The sequence below is a fragment of the Bubalus bubalis genome, chromosome 14 (genome assembly GCF_019923935.1).
Source record: "Bubalus bubalis isolate 160015118507 breed Murrah chromosome 14, NDDB_SH_1, whole genome shotgun sequence".
Classification (NCBI taxonomy): Eukaryota; Metazoa; Chordata; class Mammalia; order Artiodactyla; family Bovidae; genus Bubalus; species Bubalus bubalis.
In genome coordinates, this window is record NC_059170.1 from 57165731 (window position 1) to 57183696 (window position 17966).

General features: G+C 45.6%; 1 protein-coding gene across 1 annotated transcript in view; it reads right to left on the minus strand.

Annotated features, from left to right (window-relative positions):
* GAD2 (glutamate decarboxylase 2) overlaps nucleotides 1–16104 on the minus strand; it is a 65893-nt gene extending 49789 nt beyond the window's left edge. Inside the window, exons 1-7 of the mRNA XM_006058373.4 lie at nucleotides 15197–16104; nucleotides 14454–14513; nucleotides 14100–14249; nucleotides 12867–13100; nucleotides 8197–8287; nucleotides 7528–7640; nucleotides 2325–2440 (exon numbers count right to left, since the gene is read on the minus strand). Coding sequence (XP_006058435.1) covers nucleotides 2325–2440; nucleotides 7528–7640; nucleotides 8197–8287; nucleotides 12867–13100; nucleotides 14100–14249; nucleotides 14454–14513; nucleotides 15197–15272 — 840 coding nt within the window. The 5' untranslated portion in view covers nucleotides 15273–16104. The remainder of the gene's footprint in view (nucleotides 1–2324; nucleotides 2441–7527; nucleotides 7641–8196; nucleotides 8288–12866; nucleotides 13101–14099; nucleotides 14250–14453; nucleotides 14514–15196) is intronic.
* Nucleotides 16105–17966: the final 1862 nt, after the last annotated feature.

Consider the following 17966-nt stretch of genomic DNA (forward strand, 5'->3'; position numbering starts at 1 on the left):
GTGGGTACCCATTCCCTTCTCCAGGGGAACTTCCCGACTGAGGGATCGAACCCAGGACTCCTGCCTTGCAGGCAGACTCTTTACCATCTGAGCATGAGTTTGAGCAAACTCTGGGAGACAGCGAAGGACAGGAAGCCTGGCTTGCTGCAGTTATGGGGTCACAAAGAGTCAGACACAACTTAGCAACTGAACAACAACAAATGTCCAGAACAGTTTGGATCAAGTGCTCCAGGAGACACTGGAGTTCTTTAAATCAAGCTCTAAAAGTCCCTTTCAGCCCAACCTATGGGTATCATGAAAGATATTTTAGGCTGGGGAGGGATGGAGAAGAAACTGTTTAGCATCGCCTCATGTTAAGAAAAAAGCTCTTGGTGGAAATCTGACTTGGGAAGGTATAAAATGTAAAGCAATCAATGAGCTGTAGTTTATAAAACTGTTGTTGTATTTTTTAATCTAGTTTCTATGCTGGTGGTTTGGGCAGGGCCCTCACTGGTCTGGGAGTCAGGAAATTTATTTAATCCTGGCTCTATCTCTCTAGCTAACTATACCCTCTTCATTAAAAAAATAATGCTGAGAACAACCCCTGTTCTGCCTGGCCCACAAGGTTGCTTTTGAATTAAATGAACATGTATCTATTGGAAGTTAGAAATGGTCAATAACAATAAGATACAAGGTCTTGCACATTAGAAGAATTAGCTTATCTGTCAAAATAATTATTGAGTTAGAGACAATTGGTATTTTAGGTTCATAATTTTCAAATCTTGCTCCATAATTATGTGCACAGATAGAAATACCAGAAGGAGGTGAAGAATTGAATGGCTGTTGTAGAATCATTTCTTTCTAAATCACCTTTCTTTCCTTGGAAAATGGAGAAGAGAGAGACCCCAAGTTGGCAATATCGAGGAACTAAGGTATATTAAATTATCCTCAGGTCACATGACTGAACTTATGAGCAATGTTAAATGAACTTACATCTAACCTAAGCCCAAGAAACTTGTGCAGAAACCAGAGAGCACAATGAACATGCTAACAGGTCAACCTCATTTCAGATGTGGAAACGGCAAGGAAACCCAAAGAGGAAGACTCCCATATAAGATCACCTGGGTGTTTTGAGCCTGAGAATACAGTAACATGTAACTACTGAGGGATCCAAATTCACTTTAGGGAAACAGTCACTGGAAGACAAACTGCATTCTGGTTTTCTGCCCTCGGAGAAGCTGAGAAATGAGAGCTATGTCGTGGTGGGGAATCAGGCTTTGTGGGCTGAGTACTGTGCTCCTCCATAAAGATGACCATATGCTAATCCCTTAAATCTGTGAATAAGTAGCTTTACACGGCAATGGGGACTTTGAAGATGTGATTAAATGAAGGATCTTGAGATGAAAGATTATCCTGTGTTATCAAAGTATAATCACAAGAGAAAGAGGAAAACAGGAGAGTCAGAGCTAGAGAAGGAGGTGGAGTGATGGCAGCAGAGGCTGGGGTTAGGGGCGGGGGATTTGAGGATCTGCTGTTGCCGCTTTTGAAGATGGAAGAAGTGGCCATGACCCAAGGCAGGCAGGCAGCCTCTGGAAATTCTGAAGGCAAGGAAATGGATTCTCTCCTACAGTCTTCAGAAGGAACGCAGCCCTACCTGACCCACTACAGATTTCTGGCCTCCAGAACTGTAAGATACTGAATTCATGTGGTTTTAAGCCACAAATTTTGTGGTAATTTGTTCCACCAGCAATAGGAAAAGAAAACATCAGGTGACTTCAGGCTGTCCTCTTCTCTGCTAAATTTGATGCCTATAAATTGAGGAAGGGCATTCAACATGCTAAAACATGACTGAACACAAGATGCTAAGGATAATGTATTAAAATAAATCCTTAATTTCCTTTAATTCCATTTATAGTGGAGTGGTTGTGAATTGTATTCACTGGCTTCCAAGGAACCAAGAGGGTAGAATATCTGGTCAGAATTTTCTAACAGAAAGCCTGTATCTTGGCAGTTTTGAGTTCTGTACTGCAAAGCACTGATGATCCATATGAGTTCAGTTACTCTGCCCTCTCTCCTCCTCCTGTTTCCCCAACACATAACCTTATTACAAAGTATAGGACTGTGGGTTGAAAGCAAATTGCTTTCACTTTGAGCATCTTCCTGAATTTCAAAGAGAAAGGAGCTCCCTGCACTGTACCACCCACCTGATCTCTCCCCTTCATCCTCTCCCAAGAAGCATCTTCTGGAAAGAGAAATCGTGGGGTAAAGTATTTCCAAATACCACTCCTTCAACCCAGGTTTTACGGAATATAACCTTAAACTTGGAAAGGACGCTGAACACCTACATGCTCAGACGTGAAGGCAATGAGCCTGGGGACCGCAGCCATCCCTTTCTCCTTGACTTCCGGGAACATCTTAAAGCGCGCAATCAGCATGGCGTACATGTTGGATATAGCGCCACCTAGAGGGCAGAGCAACAACAGTTACCTTTTCTAGTCATCGTTAACATTATGTCACAAGCAAGCAACATTAATTCCACTGACCTAGAGTCCTCCTTGGACACAGGAGAAAACCGTCTTACTGGCTGTGCTTTGAATTGAATCCTCAAATTCAAAGGCATTGCTGAGAGGGTCCAAAGGAGTATTCGGCCCAACCCCAGGATGGATCCCAGCCCTCCAAGTCTACGTCTGTCTCTGGGGGCTTGGGGGTGGTGGGGCGGGGTGTGAACTGCAGTGGACTCTGCTCTTACTAGGAGCCATTTGAAAAGGCTTTTAAGAACTTAAAAAGTTGACTTCCTTCTCAGCTTAAGAGTACGTCATTCAGCATTAGATTTGTGAAAATCCTTCGTATGTCCTCATGGAGAGGACATTTCATTTCAGCTCATGCAGTGCCTTTTATCTGAGCTGAAAAAAATCAGTTGCTATTAATATCGTGGACTGTTAACAATCCTTATAGAATGATAAACATCCAAGCCCATCTCATCATACTCATCTGTTAATTCCCCTCAGATGGCTCTTCCCTCTTAATGACATCATTGCAATATAATTTTAATGGCTACAATTTCATAATTAGGAAGACACACAAGGGGAATGTTAAATCCATGTTGAACTACTTTTCATGTGCCATCCTAAGACTGTCAAGGATTTCATACCATAGAATTAGTGTCTTATAAGTAGTCTCATTTGACAAGCAAAGAAAAGTGAGCTTCTCCCCAGGATTGTTGGATAGTTTAGGATTTTTGTTAACCAGATAGAAGACAGAAAGTTGTGAAAGCAAATGAATATGCTGATGTGGGAGTTGTGAGAACATGATGAGGAGTGAAACACAATGACCCCCCCTCCCCAACCCAAAGTGGGGACGCCTGGGCTCTGCCATCATGTGAGTTCTCTCAGTTCCTTTCCCTTCAGGTGGCTGTGGAGCAGGAGGGTTCTCTGTACCAAGCTGGATGGCCCAGGTATGGTGATGATCTCTGCCTAGTGAGCCCTGGGGTCTGACGCGAGCAGGCAACCTGGCACAGAGCAGGCATCACCTAAAGCCTGGCTCTATCATCAGTCAGAATGAGGGCAATTCCTACTGCTTCTGGACCCTAGAGACATGGGATAAATAGAATCCAGGTCAGGCCGGCTCTGAGCTGACACCTTGTCTAAAAGGCTGACTGGGTAGGATGCTGCCGGGCATGGTACCAGCTTTCGGGCTGGACAGTTCCATGTGATGGGGCTTTCCTGGGCATCCCTACCCTCTACCCACCAGATGTCATGAGCCTTACATGCTCCCCACTCCCAAATAAATTGTGACAACCAAAAATATCTCTGGACATTGCCAAATATCCCCTGGGGACAAAATAAATCCCCATTAAGAATTGCTGCCCTTGTTATTTTCAAAGAGGCTGGGAAGAAAGGAGGGAGGAAGAAAAAGGAAAGAAAACGGGAGAAAAAGGACACAAAGAAAGTGGGCCTCCCAGGACAATGATCCAGGGTGCAGCTTCCCACTCTTCATCTCACAGCTCAGTCATTCTCCATTTAAAGGTTTGGCAGCCCCAGGAGGGATAAAGAGGCTTCTGGGTCTCTGGACAGAGCAGACTACACTGTGTAACACAGGCAAGAGGGCAGATGCATAAGCCCTACGTGCTCTTATTTCCCAGAAATCTTCCAAGAAAGGATGCAACAACAAGCCCTAAACATTCTGAGAATCCTATTAGACAGGAACAGGTTTGTGACTAGGCCAAGCTTTCCCTTCTCCCCCTCAGTCCTTCAGGACGTGCTGAGCAGTGGCATTCTCCAATTCCCTCTGACTCCCAGGTGAAGGTGACATCCCATAAACAGATTTCTTCTGAAATTCTCTGAGGAATGGAGTATTTCCTGCCATGTCCATAAACAAGGATATCACAATCATCAGTGACTGCAGCCCTCCAATGTGAGCTGGTGAGCCTCAAGGGCACTCAGGAAGAAGAATACCTGTGATCTGTGATCTGCCCCAAGGAAGGTCAGGATGTGAAAACCCAGGATACTGGCTCCAGATGACTGAGATGCATATGAAAGGAATGATTTCAGTGAGTCCAAACTCTTGTATCTTCCCATTCATAGAAAAGCACTAAATTCCTTAATTTGGAATAGCTGGCTTCCTTTAATTAACAATCATCTTTGGACATTCAGACTACCAGCGCTTCATTGCAAAACTTCTGTATATCCTGGCTCCTCCCCTTGACTCCTCAGAGGAGGGTTACTTTGAGATGCTGCCTCCTAGGCTTAAGTCCTAAAAATTTCCACCAAATAAAACATGACTCTCAACCATTAGGCTGCATATATTTTTTTTTGGTCCGTTTCAAAGAACTTTCCATGAAGCATGATGCCACTGGATGTTATAGATGGAGGTGTAGAGAAATTTGGCTGAGCTGAGTATTCAAGCCATGGACCTAACTCTCCATGTCTAGTTCCAGGCAATGGGACTGTCAGATCTCAAGCACATAGATGTATGATTTCCCCTATGTTCACCCCTTAAGTCATAGACCCTTTCTCCCAGGAATAAGGCTGGATCCTACCCAGAAAGCCATCTATTAGCAACTGAGGATGCTATGGTCCATTTCCTCTCTGTAATGCATTGTAGAAAGCAGAGCAGAAACAGGTTGCTAATGACATTTTCTTCAGTTCCCTCCTGATTTTCCAGTGTCTTCCTTACCCTGTAGCTTGGCATCTTTGGCTTCCATCTTGGGAACTCAGAGCTCATGGATCTTCAGGATCCAAGGAAGGAGTCTCAGGATTGAGCTTAAGTCTTCTCTACCTGATCATTCCCCATCATTGATGGGGGTGGCAGCCCTTAGGCCATACCTGGCTTAGCAGAACTGCCAAAGAGAAGTCTTTTTCTGGATGTATATTTTCTGGGACAGGTGTGTTCCAAGACCAGCCAGGTAGGTTAGGCCTGGTCCAACTCCACTTAGTCAACTTTTCCAGGTCCACGGGAGCAGCTGTTCTCTTCCCATTACTGGGAACCATGAACACAGAGGAGCTCCTGGCTCCCTGGGGACAGCTCAGTCACACAGCCACTCGTACAAGAGTAGGCAGAATAAAGGTAGAAACGACATTCATCTCTGAACTTCACCTAGTTCCTCATGAAAACACCTTAAAACATCAGTTCCAGTTAATGCTAACAAACTTCCCTCAGTCAGGGATGGTTTTCCAAGGGCACTAAATATTAAGTTCCCTACAAATTGAAACTAGCATAAAATTTTCATCACAGCTGGTGTACCATGATTTTTTTTTTAAGGCAAATTTTCCCTTTCATTTAACTAACACATTTTCCCTTCAGCACCTGAAAACATACTATCTCTTTAAAAACAGAAAATGAAATAGCTGATCTGAGCTATTTATAGATAGCTATATGTAGATAAAGTTGCTGAATTTAAGACTTGGCCTTGAGGCCACTGTTACTCATCATCATGTCTTTTCTGTCTTTTCATTTCATTTTCTCTCTCCTTTGTGATCCCCCTGCCTTTGCAGATTTGCTAAAGAGGAACCACGACTTAGCCTTTGCTCTGCCTGACACGACGGCAGGTGTGGCTCTGGCCTCCCCAGCAGGGCCAAGTCTCCGGGTCCCAAGCTCCAGGGCCAGTGACGCCCATTCTGATGATCCCCCTCTACTGCTGCTGAGGAGGTGACGGTCTGTGCACCAGGTTTCTTTTCCACAGGTCAGTGGCTCTCTCTCTTCCCACTGCCTTCCCAGCTTCTAGTTCTTCTCTGTGTCAAACCAAGGTCACACACACAGACCGGGAACCCAAAGCAGGACTTTCTGTCCCAGGCTGACTTTTGTGGCTGGAAGAAGTATATATAATGGAGCTTAGAATGCAATGGCTGGTGATTCAAAGGCAGAGTGGGAAGGACTAAATGACATCATAAAGAAAAAAAAAAAAAAAGAATGGGAAACCTCTGAAAGAAATCATCACCCTTTTCTTTTAGCACTAAGAAACGGTCTTCCAGGCACTTTCTGTCCTACTTAAGAATTGTGTGAATCAGCTTCCCTGCTTGTTCCTTGAAAGGGATGGTGTACGGAGGCTCTGTTAAGTAAACTGTACCTGTTATTTTCCCTCAATCAGAGAATGCTTTATTCAGTGAGGGTACCCTTCTCCTTTCACTGATGCTTGGGAAAGTACAATACCTTATTCCCTAATTTGCTTATTAGAAATCTCTATTCCTTTGTTCCACACAATCCATGCATCCTGTATGTAGGATCGCAGTAGAAGTACTGGGTTAATATCATTGCTGATTATCCTCTTTCTAAACACACAAAAAAATAATATTCAAGCCTGGGGTAGTTGACTTGGATGCATGGTCAGTGGTCACATGTACTTAATCCCAATGTCCGGGATCTAATGCCTGATGATCTGAGGTGGAGCTGACATAATAATAATAGAAATAAAGTGCACAATAAATGTGATGTGCTTGAATCATCCCCAAACCATCCCCCATGAAGGGTGCATGGAAAAATTGTCCTCCACAAAACTGGTCCCTGGTGCCAAAAAGGCTGGAGACTCCTGGTCTATTTAACCTAAGCAGAAACACAGGCTAGATATTTAATCATTCCTATGTTCATAATAAAGTGAAAGCTGAACACTGAAGAGTTGATGTTTTTGAGCTGTGGTGTTGGAGAAGACTCTTGAGAGTCCCTTGGACTGCAAGGAGGTCCAGTCAGTCCATTGTAAAGGAAATCAATCCTGAATATTCATTGGAAGGACTGATGCTGAAGCTGAAGCTCCAATACTTTGGGCACCTGATGCGAAGAACCAACTCATTAGAATAGACCCTGATGCTGGGAAACATTGAAGGCAGGAGGGGAAGGGGACAACAGGAGATGAGATGGTTGGATGACATCACCGACTCAATGGTCACGAGTTTAAGCAAGCTCCGGGAGTTAGTAATGGACATGAAGCCTGGCTTTCTGCAGTCCACGGGGTTGCAAAGAGTCGGACATGACTGAGTGACTGAACTGAACTGATGTTCATAATAAGGCATGACAAACCAGAAGAAAAATATGAAGAAAGATTAAAATATCATATACCAGGAGAAAATATCCCATCGCCAGAGCCCCCAGGCCAGCCGATGATTTCTCTCATTTTCTTTAGCGTGACATATTCCAAAAGTACAAATACTGGAGCAATTTCATAGGTGAACCTGAAACATCGTAATGGCCACATTTTATGTCTGTCACTCAACGGAATAATTCATCATGGCAATATCTACAGAACAGTTTCCTTGTTCAAATCCTACTTTCACAAATGTTACAAGTATAGCGTTAAGCAGACAAAAAAGGTTTGCTCTGTTTCCTACATTCATAAGTCAAGAGCTTCAATGATTGGCTTCATGCACAAGGGTCATTTATCATAGTGAATAAATACATTGCAGGGTAACATTATAACACTATCTAAAAGACAACATCTAGTACCATTTCTCTCTCATATTACATGCAATAATACATCCAGTATGCCCCCAAAGTATCTTTTTGTATTTAAAACATGATGCATAACTTTGATTGTGTGAAAAAGAGATCAGGACTATTTTCTTTTAAGCAAGAGTGAATACCCATACTCTTCTGAAGTTTGTCTCACTATTTTAGGGGCTACTTAAAAAAAAAGAGAGATTTCTTTTTTTACTTAAGAGGTAGAATAAATATTATGAAATGTCATTAATAATTATCCTGGATTACACAAAAACATATTTAGCTACTTACATGTTAGTGTTTGCTGTTGATGTCAGCCAGTCCGCTGCTAATCCAACCATATCCAGTCCGGTAGAAAGTTGATTGAAATACCTTGGATGTCCTGAATTAGATGGAACACCAGAATCAAGGTGAGTCCAGTGAAAATGAATGCCTCTGAAATCCATGATTTCTCTAGATGAAGAATCTTGAAAGAGCCTTCAGTAATACGAAATCCATACTCAGAAACCCATCTCACACACACACACACACACACACACACACACACAGCAAAGGAGAATTTCCTTTAACAAGACAGACTGTTTGGTGTTGTGATATTTCTTAGAACACATGCTAAAGATCTTTCTTTAACCATGCCCTATAAAAAGATAATAAATTTGGTTTGCAGTGTGGATACTAGTTTATTTTCTAGCATTCTTTCAATATATTTGCAGATTCAAATGCTGGGGCCATCCCAAGCTACTCAAAAATAGACCACTTCTTGTTTACACTTGTGCTGCTAAAAAACCCTTTTCCATTAAATTGTGCTGGGAATCAGTCATATACTATGACATCTGCCAGGCAGGCCAACATCCATATAATATCAGTGACAAATGGCTGATGATCAGAGAAGACAAGGCAAAAATGAGAAAATAGGACACTCTGTTGAGTGATTTACCCTGAATTCAAAAGGCGATGACTGTCTAAAGCTGGTATGAACAAATGTAATGAACAAATGTAATTCTTGTCTATTCTTTTCTGTCCAAATATTTGATTCTACACAACAGAGATCCTTCACAGTTGCAATTAAAAATAAAGCTAAATATAGCCAACATCCCTGTCTTGTCCACAAGATACATGAAGGTAAATTCAACGGATTGATCAGTCCCTCAGTCAGCCTTATCTAATTAACTTCTGGATTTCTCTAAAACTCTCTAAAGGGGTTGACACCCCAACACTCCTGAGGCTATTATTTAAAATGTGATTGTAAAGATCTCATTAGACTTCCATTTCCCTGTCCTGCTCCACATAAGCCTATCTATAAATCTGTGATGTTGTTTTGCAGCCAAAATCCTGCAAGATTAACAATTCTGGAAACAGCTTCTTATTAAAACGCGTCCGTCACTTACTGGACACCTGTCTGAAGCCTGGGGATGTGACAGACTCTCAGGCCAGCCTGGACAAAACAAGATAAAGGTAGGCAATGGGGAGAGCAGAGACAAAAGTCAACACAAAGCTTATCTCCGGGACCAGGGACTGCTCTCTTATCAGCCTCCAGCATGTGGCTACTAGATGAGTAGATGCTGAGAAGAGCTGGGAAAGAGCACATTTTAAAGAGACTGGCCAGCTCTCACTTATTCTCCAGCATGGCATTGTTTTACATCCCTATGGCCTTGCGGGGTGCCCTTTGAGCTTTTTTCTCTTTCCCAGGCTCTCTGATGCTGCTCCCATCAGTCTACAGGTCCACAGAAAGGGAAAAAGCCTTCCTGGCTGTGGCTGCCGCTGCTGTCTGCAGCAGCCCTCCACCCCTCTCTGCCTCATTGACTCCCCATTTCATTAGCGCTCACAGCTGAAATCATAGCCCTCGTCTCCCTCTCGGTGCCCCTCCATTCCTCTTTCCCTAAGCCATTTCCTTGAAATGAGAAAATTAATAAGGATCAGCAAATCTAGCCATTAATCGACTCTCTCAACTCCTATGCATTTTCTGGATGAATCTGGTATCTCTCATTTCACACCAAGTCTATGGACCCTTTGGCAGGAAAACCTCTGCATAAAACTGAGTGGGATCCCAAGACCTATGTCGTGCCCCAGGTTATCAGAAGATCAATTCACCCTGATGACTCCCTCTGGGAAACTATGGTAAGAAGTGCGATGCTGCAATTGCTTGGCTTCCTTCTTGTGTCAAATTTTGACCTTGGTCTATTTCACCAAAATCTCTCCAGCCTCAAAATTTGCATTCACTGATAATGATGTGGAAATATGCAGGGAGATAGTTTTGACAGATCAGAACAAAATGTCCCCTTGGTTGCTGGCTTCCCATGAATAGGCTGCTGGCAAATTCAGGTAGGGTTCCCTGAGACCTGTCTGCTTGCTGTCCGAGTCACCCTGGCATCCAGCTGCTGCTGCTGCTGCCCCAACCTGGTTTTGTGCTGCAAGTCAGCGCCCTGCCAAGGAGTCGGATGGCCATGAGCTGCCGCCTCGGAGAGCGAGTTTGAAACCAGGCACTGTTTGTGCCTCTGGACTGCTCCCCAAGGATCAGCAAATGAGCCAAGAAGGGTGCACAGGCTGTGAATAGTCAGCCCCAGGCAGCTCTGACCCTGGTGTCCACAGTCCATTGGGAAGGGGCCCCGAGTCGGTCCAGACTGTTCTCTCTAGACCAGCAACACACACCCAAGGACGGCTCATTTACTCACACTTCAATTCCTTTGTCTGATGATTGGGTTCATGAATCCCTTCACTCCTCAGCCGCCACCACTAACGCCAAACCTGATGACCCAGCAAAGCCTAATTATTTCAGAATTTTATCATTCTCCACACTTTCCCATGTTCTATTCCAATATTTCTTACAGAGGTAATTTTAACAATGCATAAAGATTTCCTCATCTCCCCTCTCTTCTCTCTAAGCCTGGAGTCCAAGTGGAAATTAGGTTATAGACTCTCAGTAGTAACATGCTTTTATAAAGGAATCTCCCAAGGAACATTAACACATCTAATGGTAGCGGTGACAGAAACGACTTCACAGAACTTAAATAGTACTACTTGTCAAATACAAGTTATACATAAAACCTATAAACTTGCCAGTCAAAAAGGAAGGTGGCAGCTGTTAATTATTTGAAATGTTATTGGGGATGGGAGAAGGACCAGAAGACTATATATGTTATAAATAATGTTGTACTGAATTAATATTGATATGCCTTGGTCAGAAATTCAACTTAATCATATTTTTTTCTGACCTTTAAAAAACATATTAGAGCTACACTGACCAACAGTTTCACATGCATTATGGCAAAATCTAAGTACTGAATTGGCCCATCTTTTCCCGACACTAAATGGAACCTTGACAGAACTATTGCTTTCATTGACCTGCAATTGTCATTATCTTAACTCTTTAAATTGCATTTCAGACTCCATCAGCTTTTAAGGATGAAGATATGAAAACACTTTTATAGATTCTTTTTGGCTTGGTAGCAATAAAAATAATAGGTAGCAAATTACTGTTAGTGTATTTAAATGTTAGGTTGGGGGCGTAGGTCAAACAAAAATGAACTAAAAACATTGCTCAGGCTTGCACCTACAAATATACAAAAATCTGGAAGGAAAAAAAAATCTTTAATGCCCAGTATATACCTCATGTGGATTCTCTGTCAATATAATTGAGAATGAAATCTAAGATGCCTTAAAAAAAAGCATCCTCCATAGACTGAGTTTGATAGAAATCTCCAAGTAAAATTCTTTCTCCTACGTACTTAATTCTAAGTCTATAGTTTCACAAAAGTGAAAAATAATAGTATAGGAAATCAATTTCCCAAAGCTTCTATGCATATCTATCCTGTCAATGAAAAGAATTCACAAAAACAAAAATATAGCAAAACAAAGGGCTGAAAGTCACACAACAAACATTCTTAAAATTTGTTTTTGATTAGAATCGTACTGATAATTCATGCAATTCTAAATTTGCTGAGAAAAGGATCATGTTTCTAGAGGAATTAATGTTTTGTGATATTTTACATATTTATTTGTTAGCAAATCTTTCTAAGGCTACAAATCAATTTAGATCCACAAGGTCTTCCTTCCCTTCCAAATTCATTCATGCTTATTTTTATTGCTTTAATGAAGTGTATGGCCACCATGTATCAGGATGATTAGAGGCAAAGCAGAAAAGGCAGGGGTAATCGTGACCTGGGGAGATGAATAGCTGACTTTGTGTAGCTAGAATGAAAGCTTAGAATGCATTCACATATATGTTATCCTAAAAATGGATAGAGTATGGAGAATACTATTTCTAAAAAACACACAAAACACACTAAAAGTATTGTCCCTAAGGATATCTGATTCCCCTCTATCCTTTTTTCCATTTTCTTCTATACAGAGTGGTTAGGAAGCACATGCATCCTTGTATAACATGGCTGAATTGTTAAGCTAGTTTGCGTTGGGTTTTCTTTTGTGTACATTTCTTAAAAAATAGAGAAAAGCCGGAGTTCAAATCTGAAGTCTTAGTCTTCTGAGACAATGCCAAAATATTACCCTTCTGCTTCAACCATTACACAGATGGTTTGTTCAATTTCTATTCATTTCTATGCCAACGAAATACCAGCACTGACCTGGTATTTGGGCTTTTGTTTGGATCATGCCTTTTATGCTTTCATTTCTAGATTCTCTTTTTTTTCTTTCTCTACAGTAGAGTCACTTCTACTGGCCTCTACTGACAAATGGTTGCTTCTACCTCAGTGGATAATTTCCATGGCCAAATAGTGCAATGTAAAATCTGATGATTTATACTTAGGTAACATTTCTGACTTCAAAACCATGAACAATAACAGTAAAGGGTGCTTTTGACATTAATCATTTGAATCATGACTTTTTAAATGATGAAAATAACATTGTAAATTTGAAATTATCAATAACTCCATAAAAGAAAACATTGTCCTAGAAAAAAATTCATAAAAGAAAAAAGAGCTTTATTATTTCTGATCAGACAATACCTGTTTTAATTGCATATTTTAGAGTTGTTTGGCAATGCATCAAAATTTCCTCCAAATTTTGTGGTTGGTCTGCCAATTCCCAATTATATTCTTGAAGAAGCTCATTAGGGTAATGAAAATCAATCACTTTGGTTGATCTATCAAAACTCTTCACCACATACTGAAGCAAAATGTCCATAACCTCTTGCAGAAACGCCAAAGTGGGCCTTTCTCCGTCACACGCTGGTAGCAGATCTAAGAAGGAATCAAAATGCCACGTTTTAATTTTACAATGAAAATATCCAGGAAAGGTCTTCATTTGACACTTTCTCTCTGAACTGAGATTTTATGTTAAAAAAAATCTTCTGGAAAAGCAGAGCATCTTCTTTAAAGGGGAGGTATTTTTCAAAAATGAAGGAATGAAAAAAAAATACGATTTCTTTCCTTATCCCAAATAATTTCTTGCATTTCAGTTTATAATTAATTTGCTTCCTTTTTCTTTCTCTCTTTTTTTAAGAGAATATACTTCCATTCATCTGTTTCTCCCCGGTTCTCGCTAAACGATATTTCTCAATAAGTCATCTTAAAAGATCACTTCAAGTCAGGAATGTTTGAGGAATGCCTTTGGGTAAATCGGGCAAAATGGCTCATAAGATTTTGGTTATCATTTGGCTTATTATTATCCTATGGCATCATAGGATCTATGGCTTATTAACTAAGGCCCGCTGTTTCCTAAGTCAGCGTGTGTGTGTGTGTGTGTGTGCGCGCTCACACACTGGGTGTGCAAGTACGAAAGTAAAACTGCGCGCAGATTTCATGTGAATCTTTTTCCTGAAACCACAGCTACAAATTACTCTTGCGATCTGAAGACCTAGAAAGTCCAAGCTATTTTGAACAAGAAACCACATCACACCCGAGGCCTCGGCCGCACGGAGAATAGGACCTGGACCTAGGGTGCGCCGGGGCGCCTCGGCCACCCGGAGACCCGAGGGCGGCGCTGGGCGTAGAGCTCCGCAGCCCGGGAGCCCGCTTGGAACCCCGGAGCCCAGCGCCACGCAGAGGCCCCGGGTCCGGGTCCGACCGAGGGGGCAGGCCTAGCGTTTCTCGAGGTCTCCTGGAGATTCTCCTAAGGTCTGCTTCTGCCCTCCACCTCGACGTCCCGGCTCAGGCTCCCGGCGCCGAGTCCCTCCTGGCCACGGTGGACGCGGCAGGGCGAGGGGCAGAAGCTCCCGGGACCCCGCGAGGCGCCCTTACCTGTTGCGTGTAGAAATGCATAGTTGACCTCCGCTTTGGGGCAGCTGCAGGGCTTCTGGTTGCAGGCGCAGGCGGCCTTGCGGGAGGTGGCCCGCGGGGGCTGGCTCCCGCCGCTCTCCGCCGGCTTCTCGGCGTCTCCATAGAGCAGGGCTGGGCAAGGACAAGGAGAGCGGACCTCGGTCAGCCGCCCGCCAGCCCGGCTCCCAGCCCCCGACCCCCAGCCCCGATCCCCAAATCAAGAATACCCGACCCCTGACGGGATGCGGAGGTGAGAGGGTGGCTTTGACCTCTTCGGGCTCCGCGGTGCCTGGCCATGTCCGCCTCCCTCACCCGGGCACCCGCGCAGGCACTCACCGCACAGTTTGTTTCCGATGCCCCCCGTGAACTTCTGGGCCACCTGACACCAGGCCCTGGCTGCAAGGAAAGACAGGTGGGAGGACAGCGAGGCCGAAAGAAAACGGCAGGCACACGTGTGAAATTAGGTTCTTTGTGAACGACGTCAACAAACCCGGGCTCCGGGAAGGGCTGCCTGCCTGGCGCCCGCACAGCGAGCAGGTGCCAGAGGTGGCGGGAGCCTGGAGGCCCGGCCCGACCCTTGACGGTTTCCTCAGAAGCGGCCCACACTGTGGCCCTTTGCACTTGCCTTTCAGGTACCACTCGGTTAGGACAAAGTCTCCTTCCTGCCTCGCTTGGGCGAGTTTTCCTCGACACCCGAGGCCGTCCATTTCCTCGCAGGCTCTCCTTTCAGATCAACAATTCTCTCCCCTTTCCAATTTTCCTTATACCCACCACCTCTCTCTCTCCAGACACTAAGACGGTGGCAGAATCCCAGGCCCAGGAATTCGGTGTCGAGGAGACACCGCCGTGTTTAGAGGCTCTCCCAGATTTCAGGAAAGAACCAGACGGTCCCTGGGCATCTTCCCAGGGGATAAGAGCCTGTGGGGTTTAGTCTGTTGGGTCATCAAGGACCCACCCCGAGGGCAGGGCTAAGCGTCCGAAGTCTCCTGTTGCAGGTGGGAAAACCTTCAGTCTTCCCCAGCCCCTCAAATCCCAGTCCGCCCGCAAAGCTCTCCGCCTGCAGGTCCCGTTTCTCCTACCTGTGCCGGGGTTCTCGGGATCCCCCGAGCCATCTTCAGATCCAAAGGACCAAAAGCCGGAGCCGGGAGATGCCATCGGCGCAGCGATACTGGAGCAAGACGCCTCCGAGTGCAAACTGCCGGCGAGCTGCCTGCCCTCCGCTCCGCCCTGCGCGCGCGCGTGCGTGCGTTTGTGTGTGTTTGTGTGTGGCAGTAGGAGGAACACCGCGCGGGGTCTGGCGCGGCCGCACGACAGAGGGTGGGTGTCACACAGGGGCAGGAAACGTGCGTGTCCGTGCGCGGGCGTGTGTGTTGGGATTAGAGCTTAGAGAAGTGGCAAAGCTCTGAAAGCTTCAGGGAGTAAATAGAGGAGAGGACTGAAGGGTCCTCACCGCCGGGAGATGGGAAAGCGCCCGAGCACTCGAGCGATTTTGAAGGAGAGGGAGCCCAGCCGGGATGGACGAGGGGGCGGCGGAGGGAAAAATGGGAGAGAGGGAGCTGAATCGTTCGAGTGTGAGGCAGACAGTGAGCCCGTGCAGGAGTCGGCGTGAGCGGGTGGGAGGTGAGCACGCGATCCCTGGGGAGCGTGCGGCGAGAGGATGCTGGCTACACCGGGGACGCTGTCCAGAGTGCTAACGCGGCGGACTGTGCGCCGGCATCAGCGCGGGGAGACCACAGAGACGTTGGCGAGGCGGGAAAGGTGGCGGAGACAGGCTTTCATTCGCGACGACTGGTGTATTGTTTGAGGTCTGGTGCCGACTGCGGAGAAGGAGGCGCTATGTCCGCGCCACCTTCCTGCGAGAGAGTGCTGAGGTCGCTGTGACCCCCCGGAGTTCCGGCGGCTAAGGGAATCTGGAGCGGTTCGAGAGCCTGGGAAGGCGACTGTGCGGGAAGGGCACCTAGGCACTGATGGGTTCAGTCTTGCTCCTTAGTAGAGCCTAACTCCTGCCCACTGAACCGCATAGTCACCCCGAGGTGGGAGCTGGGAACCATTCCTGCGCTTTAGAGCGCTTGGTCGCCGAGTCCACTGCTCAAGTTCTGACTGACGGCTTGGGAGAAAGACTGCTGATTGAGGCAATTAAAATTCATGATGGAATCTATCACCAAGAACCTCAGGCTGGGCAGAGAAATAATACGAATGTAAACTTCTTGGAAGGAGGCAAGGAAGAACACTAGAGCCAACTGGATTGACGGCTGATGGCTGATGGGGGATGAGGTCGGGTCATTTGGTGACCTTGACCAGCGAAGGCGTGAAAGGGCCGTTGCTTACACGTCAGGGGAACCGTTGTGTGCATGAGAAGCCTGCACAGAGTTTCCAATAAACAAGCAATCTGAGCCCTCCAAAAGCTGAAAGAAAGCATGACCTCCCTGGGCCCTGGTTTTATCGAGCCTCAAATCAATGACCACCTCTTCCCCTAAGGGAATCGTCGTGATGGCGTGGGGTGGGGCGGGACCAGATGAGAGAGTCACTATTTCTGGTATTTGGTGGGAAGGGGTTTCTCTTTTCCAGGGAAAGAATCGGCCCGAATGCACAAGACACAGGAATCGCGGCTTCGATCCCCGGGTCCAGGAGATCCCCTGGAGGAGGGCAGGGCAACCCACTCCAGTATTGTTGCCTGGAGAATCCCATGGACAGAGGAGCCTGGTGTGCTACAGTCCATAGGGTTGCAAAGACTCAAACACGACTGAAGCAATTTAGCATGCGTGCACGAGATCGTAACTCTCCACTCTTACATTTTCCTTTCTCAACAAGCTATTAAACAAAGGTTGCGGGGTGGGGGTGCCTTGAGTACCTAAGGCCAGTTGAGTTTGCACTGCGTTCCCTTGGCAGTAGAAATCAGTGTCAAGTACACCCTGCAGCTCCCAGAGGCAGGGAAAGAGGGTGAGGGTGACCCGGGCTGCATCCAGCCTCCCAAGGCCACACTCCCCTGCATGCTGCTCACCTGGGGCAGACGCTTTTCACTTCCACTGTGTGCACAGGCCATTCTTTCTCTGATCACTGAACCAAGTTACCAAAACTGCTGCTAAAGCAGAGACCAGTGGATCCTCAGTCTATCATCCCTTGACCCTGGCCTAGGAAGGATGTCACAGGACCCGGGGTGGCCTAGTGCAAGCCCAAATCCTGTGCCCCAAGGCATGCTGTGGCTGGTCAGTTCTCTCCACAAAACTTTGTCTTCTTTCCACGAGCCTGGAGGAGCCACAGGATTGGCACCGTGGCCGCCAGATCTGAGCCTGGGAGTGGGTGCGGGGAAGGGTGCTGGCCCCTTGGCCTTTGGCTCGGCTCAGAGCCTGCTGTGCTGAGAAGCCTGCGCCAGGTTGTGGCCACCAGGTTAACAGGAACACAGGCCTGCATTCCACCCTCTTTCCCGAGCTCCCAGTTCCAATACTCCAGTGGATCCACTCCAGGGGTGGATCCAACTCCAGGGATGTAAAGATTCTGTGGGTTGGCCTTTGGCGCCACTGGCAGGTGGCTCTGCAGCTCCTGCTCCTCAGTGAAGAGAGAAGCTGGAGAAGAGACCCATTCTTTGCTTAAATCCACTCCAAATCCTGCACATGTTTCACTTCAAGTCAGCAGGCTGGAGTTGCAGAATTTTTCTACTACGGATGAGTGGTCGAAAACAAAAATATTCTTTAAGATAGATGTTTAAAACACACGCACACAGAGCCTCAAAGAAGGAAACAGATTAAAATACAAGAAAGGTAGAACTCACAACACTGAATAGTTTTTTAAAGCAATGACTTAAACTTCTTCTCTTTAAATAAACTGCATTAAATCAGAAACCCCAGTGTT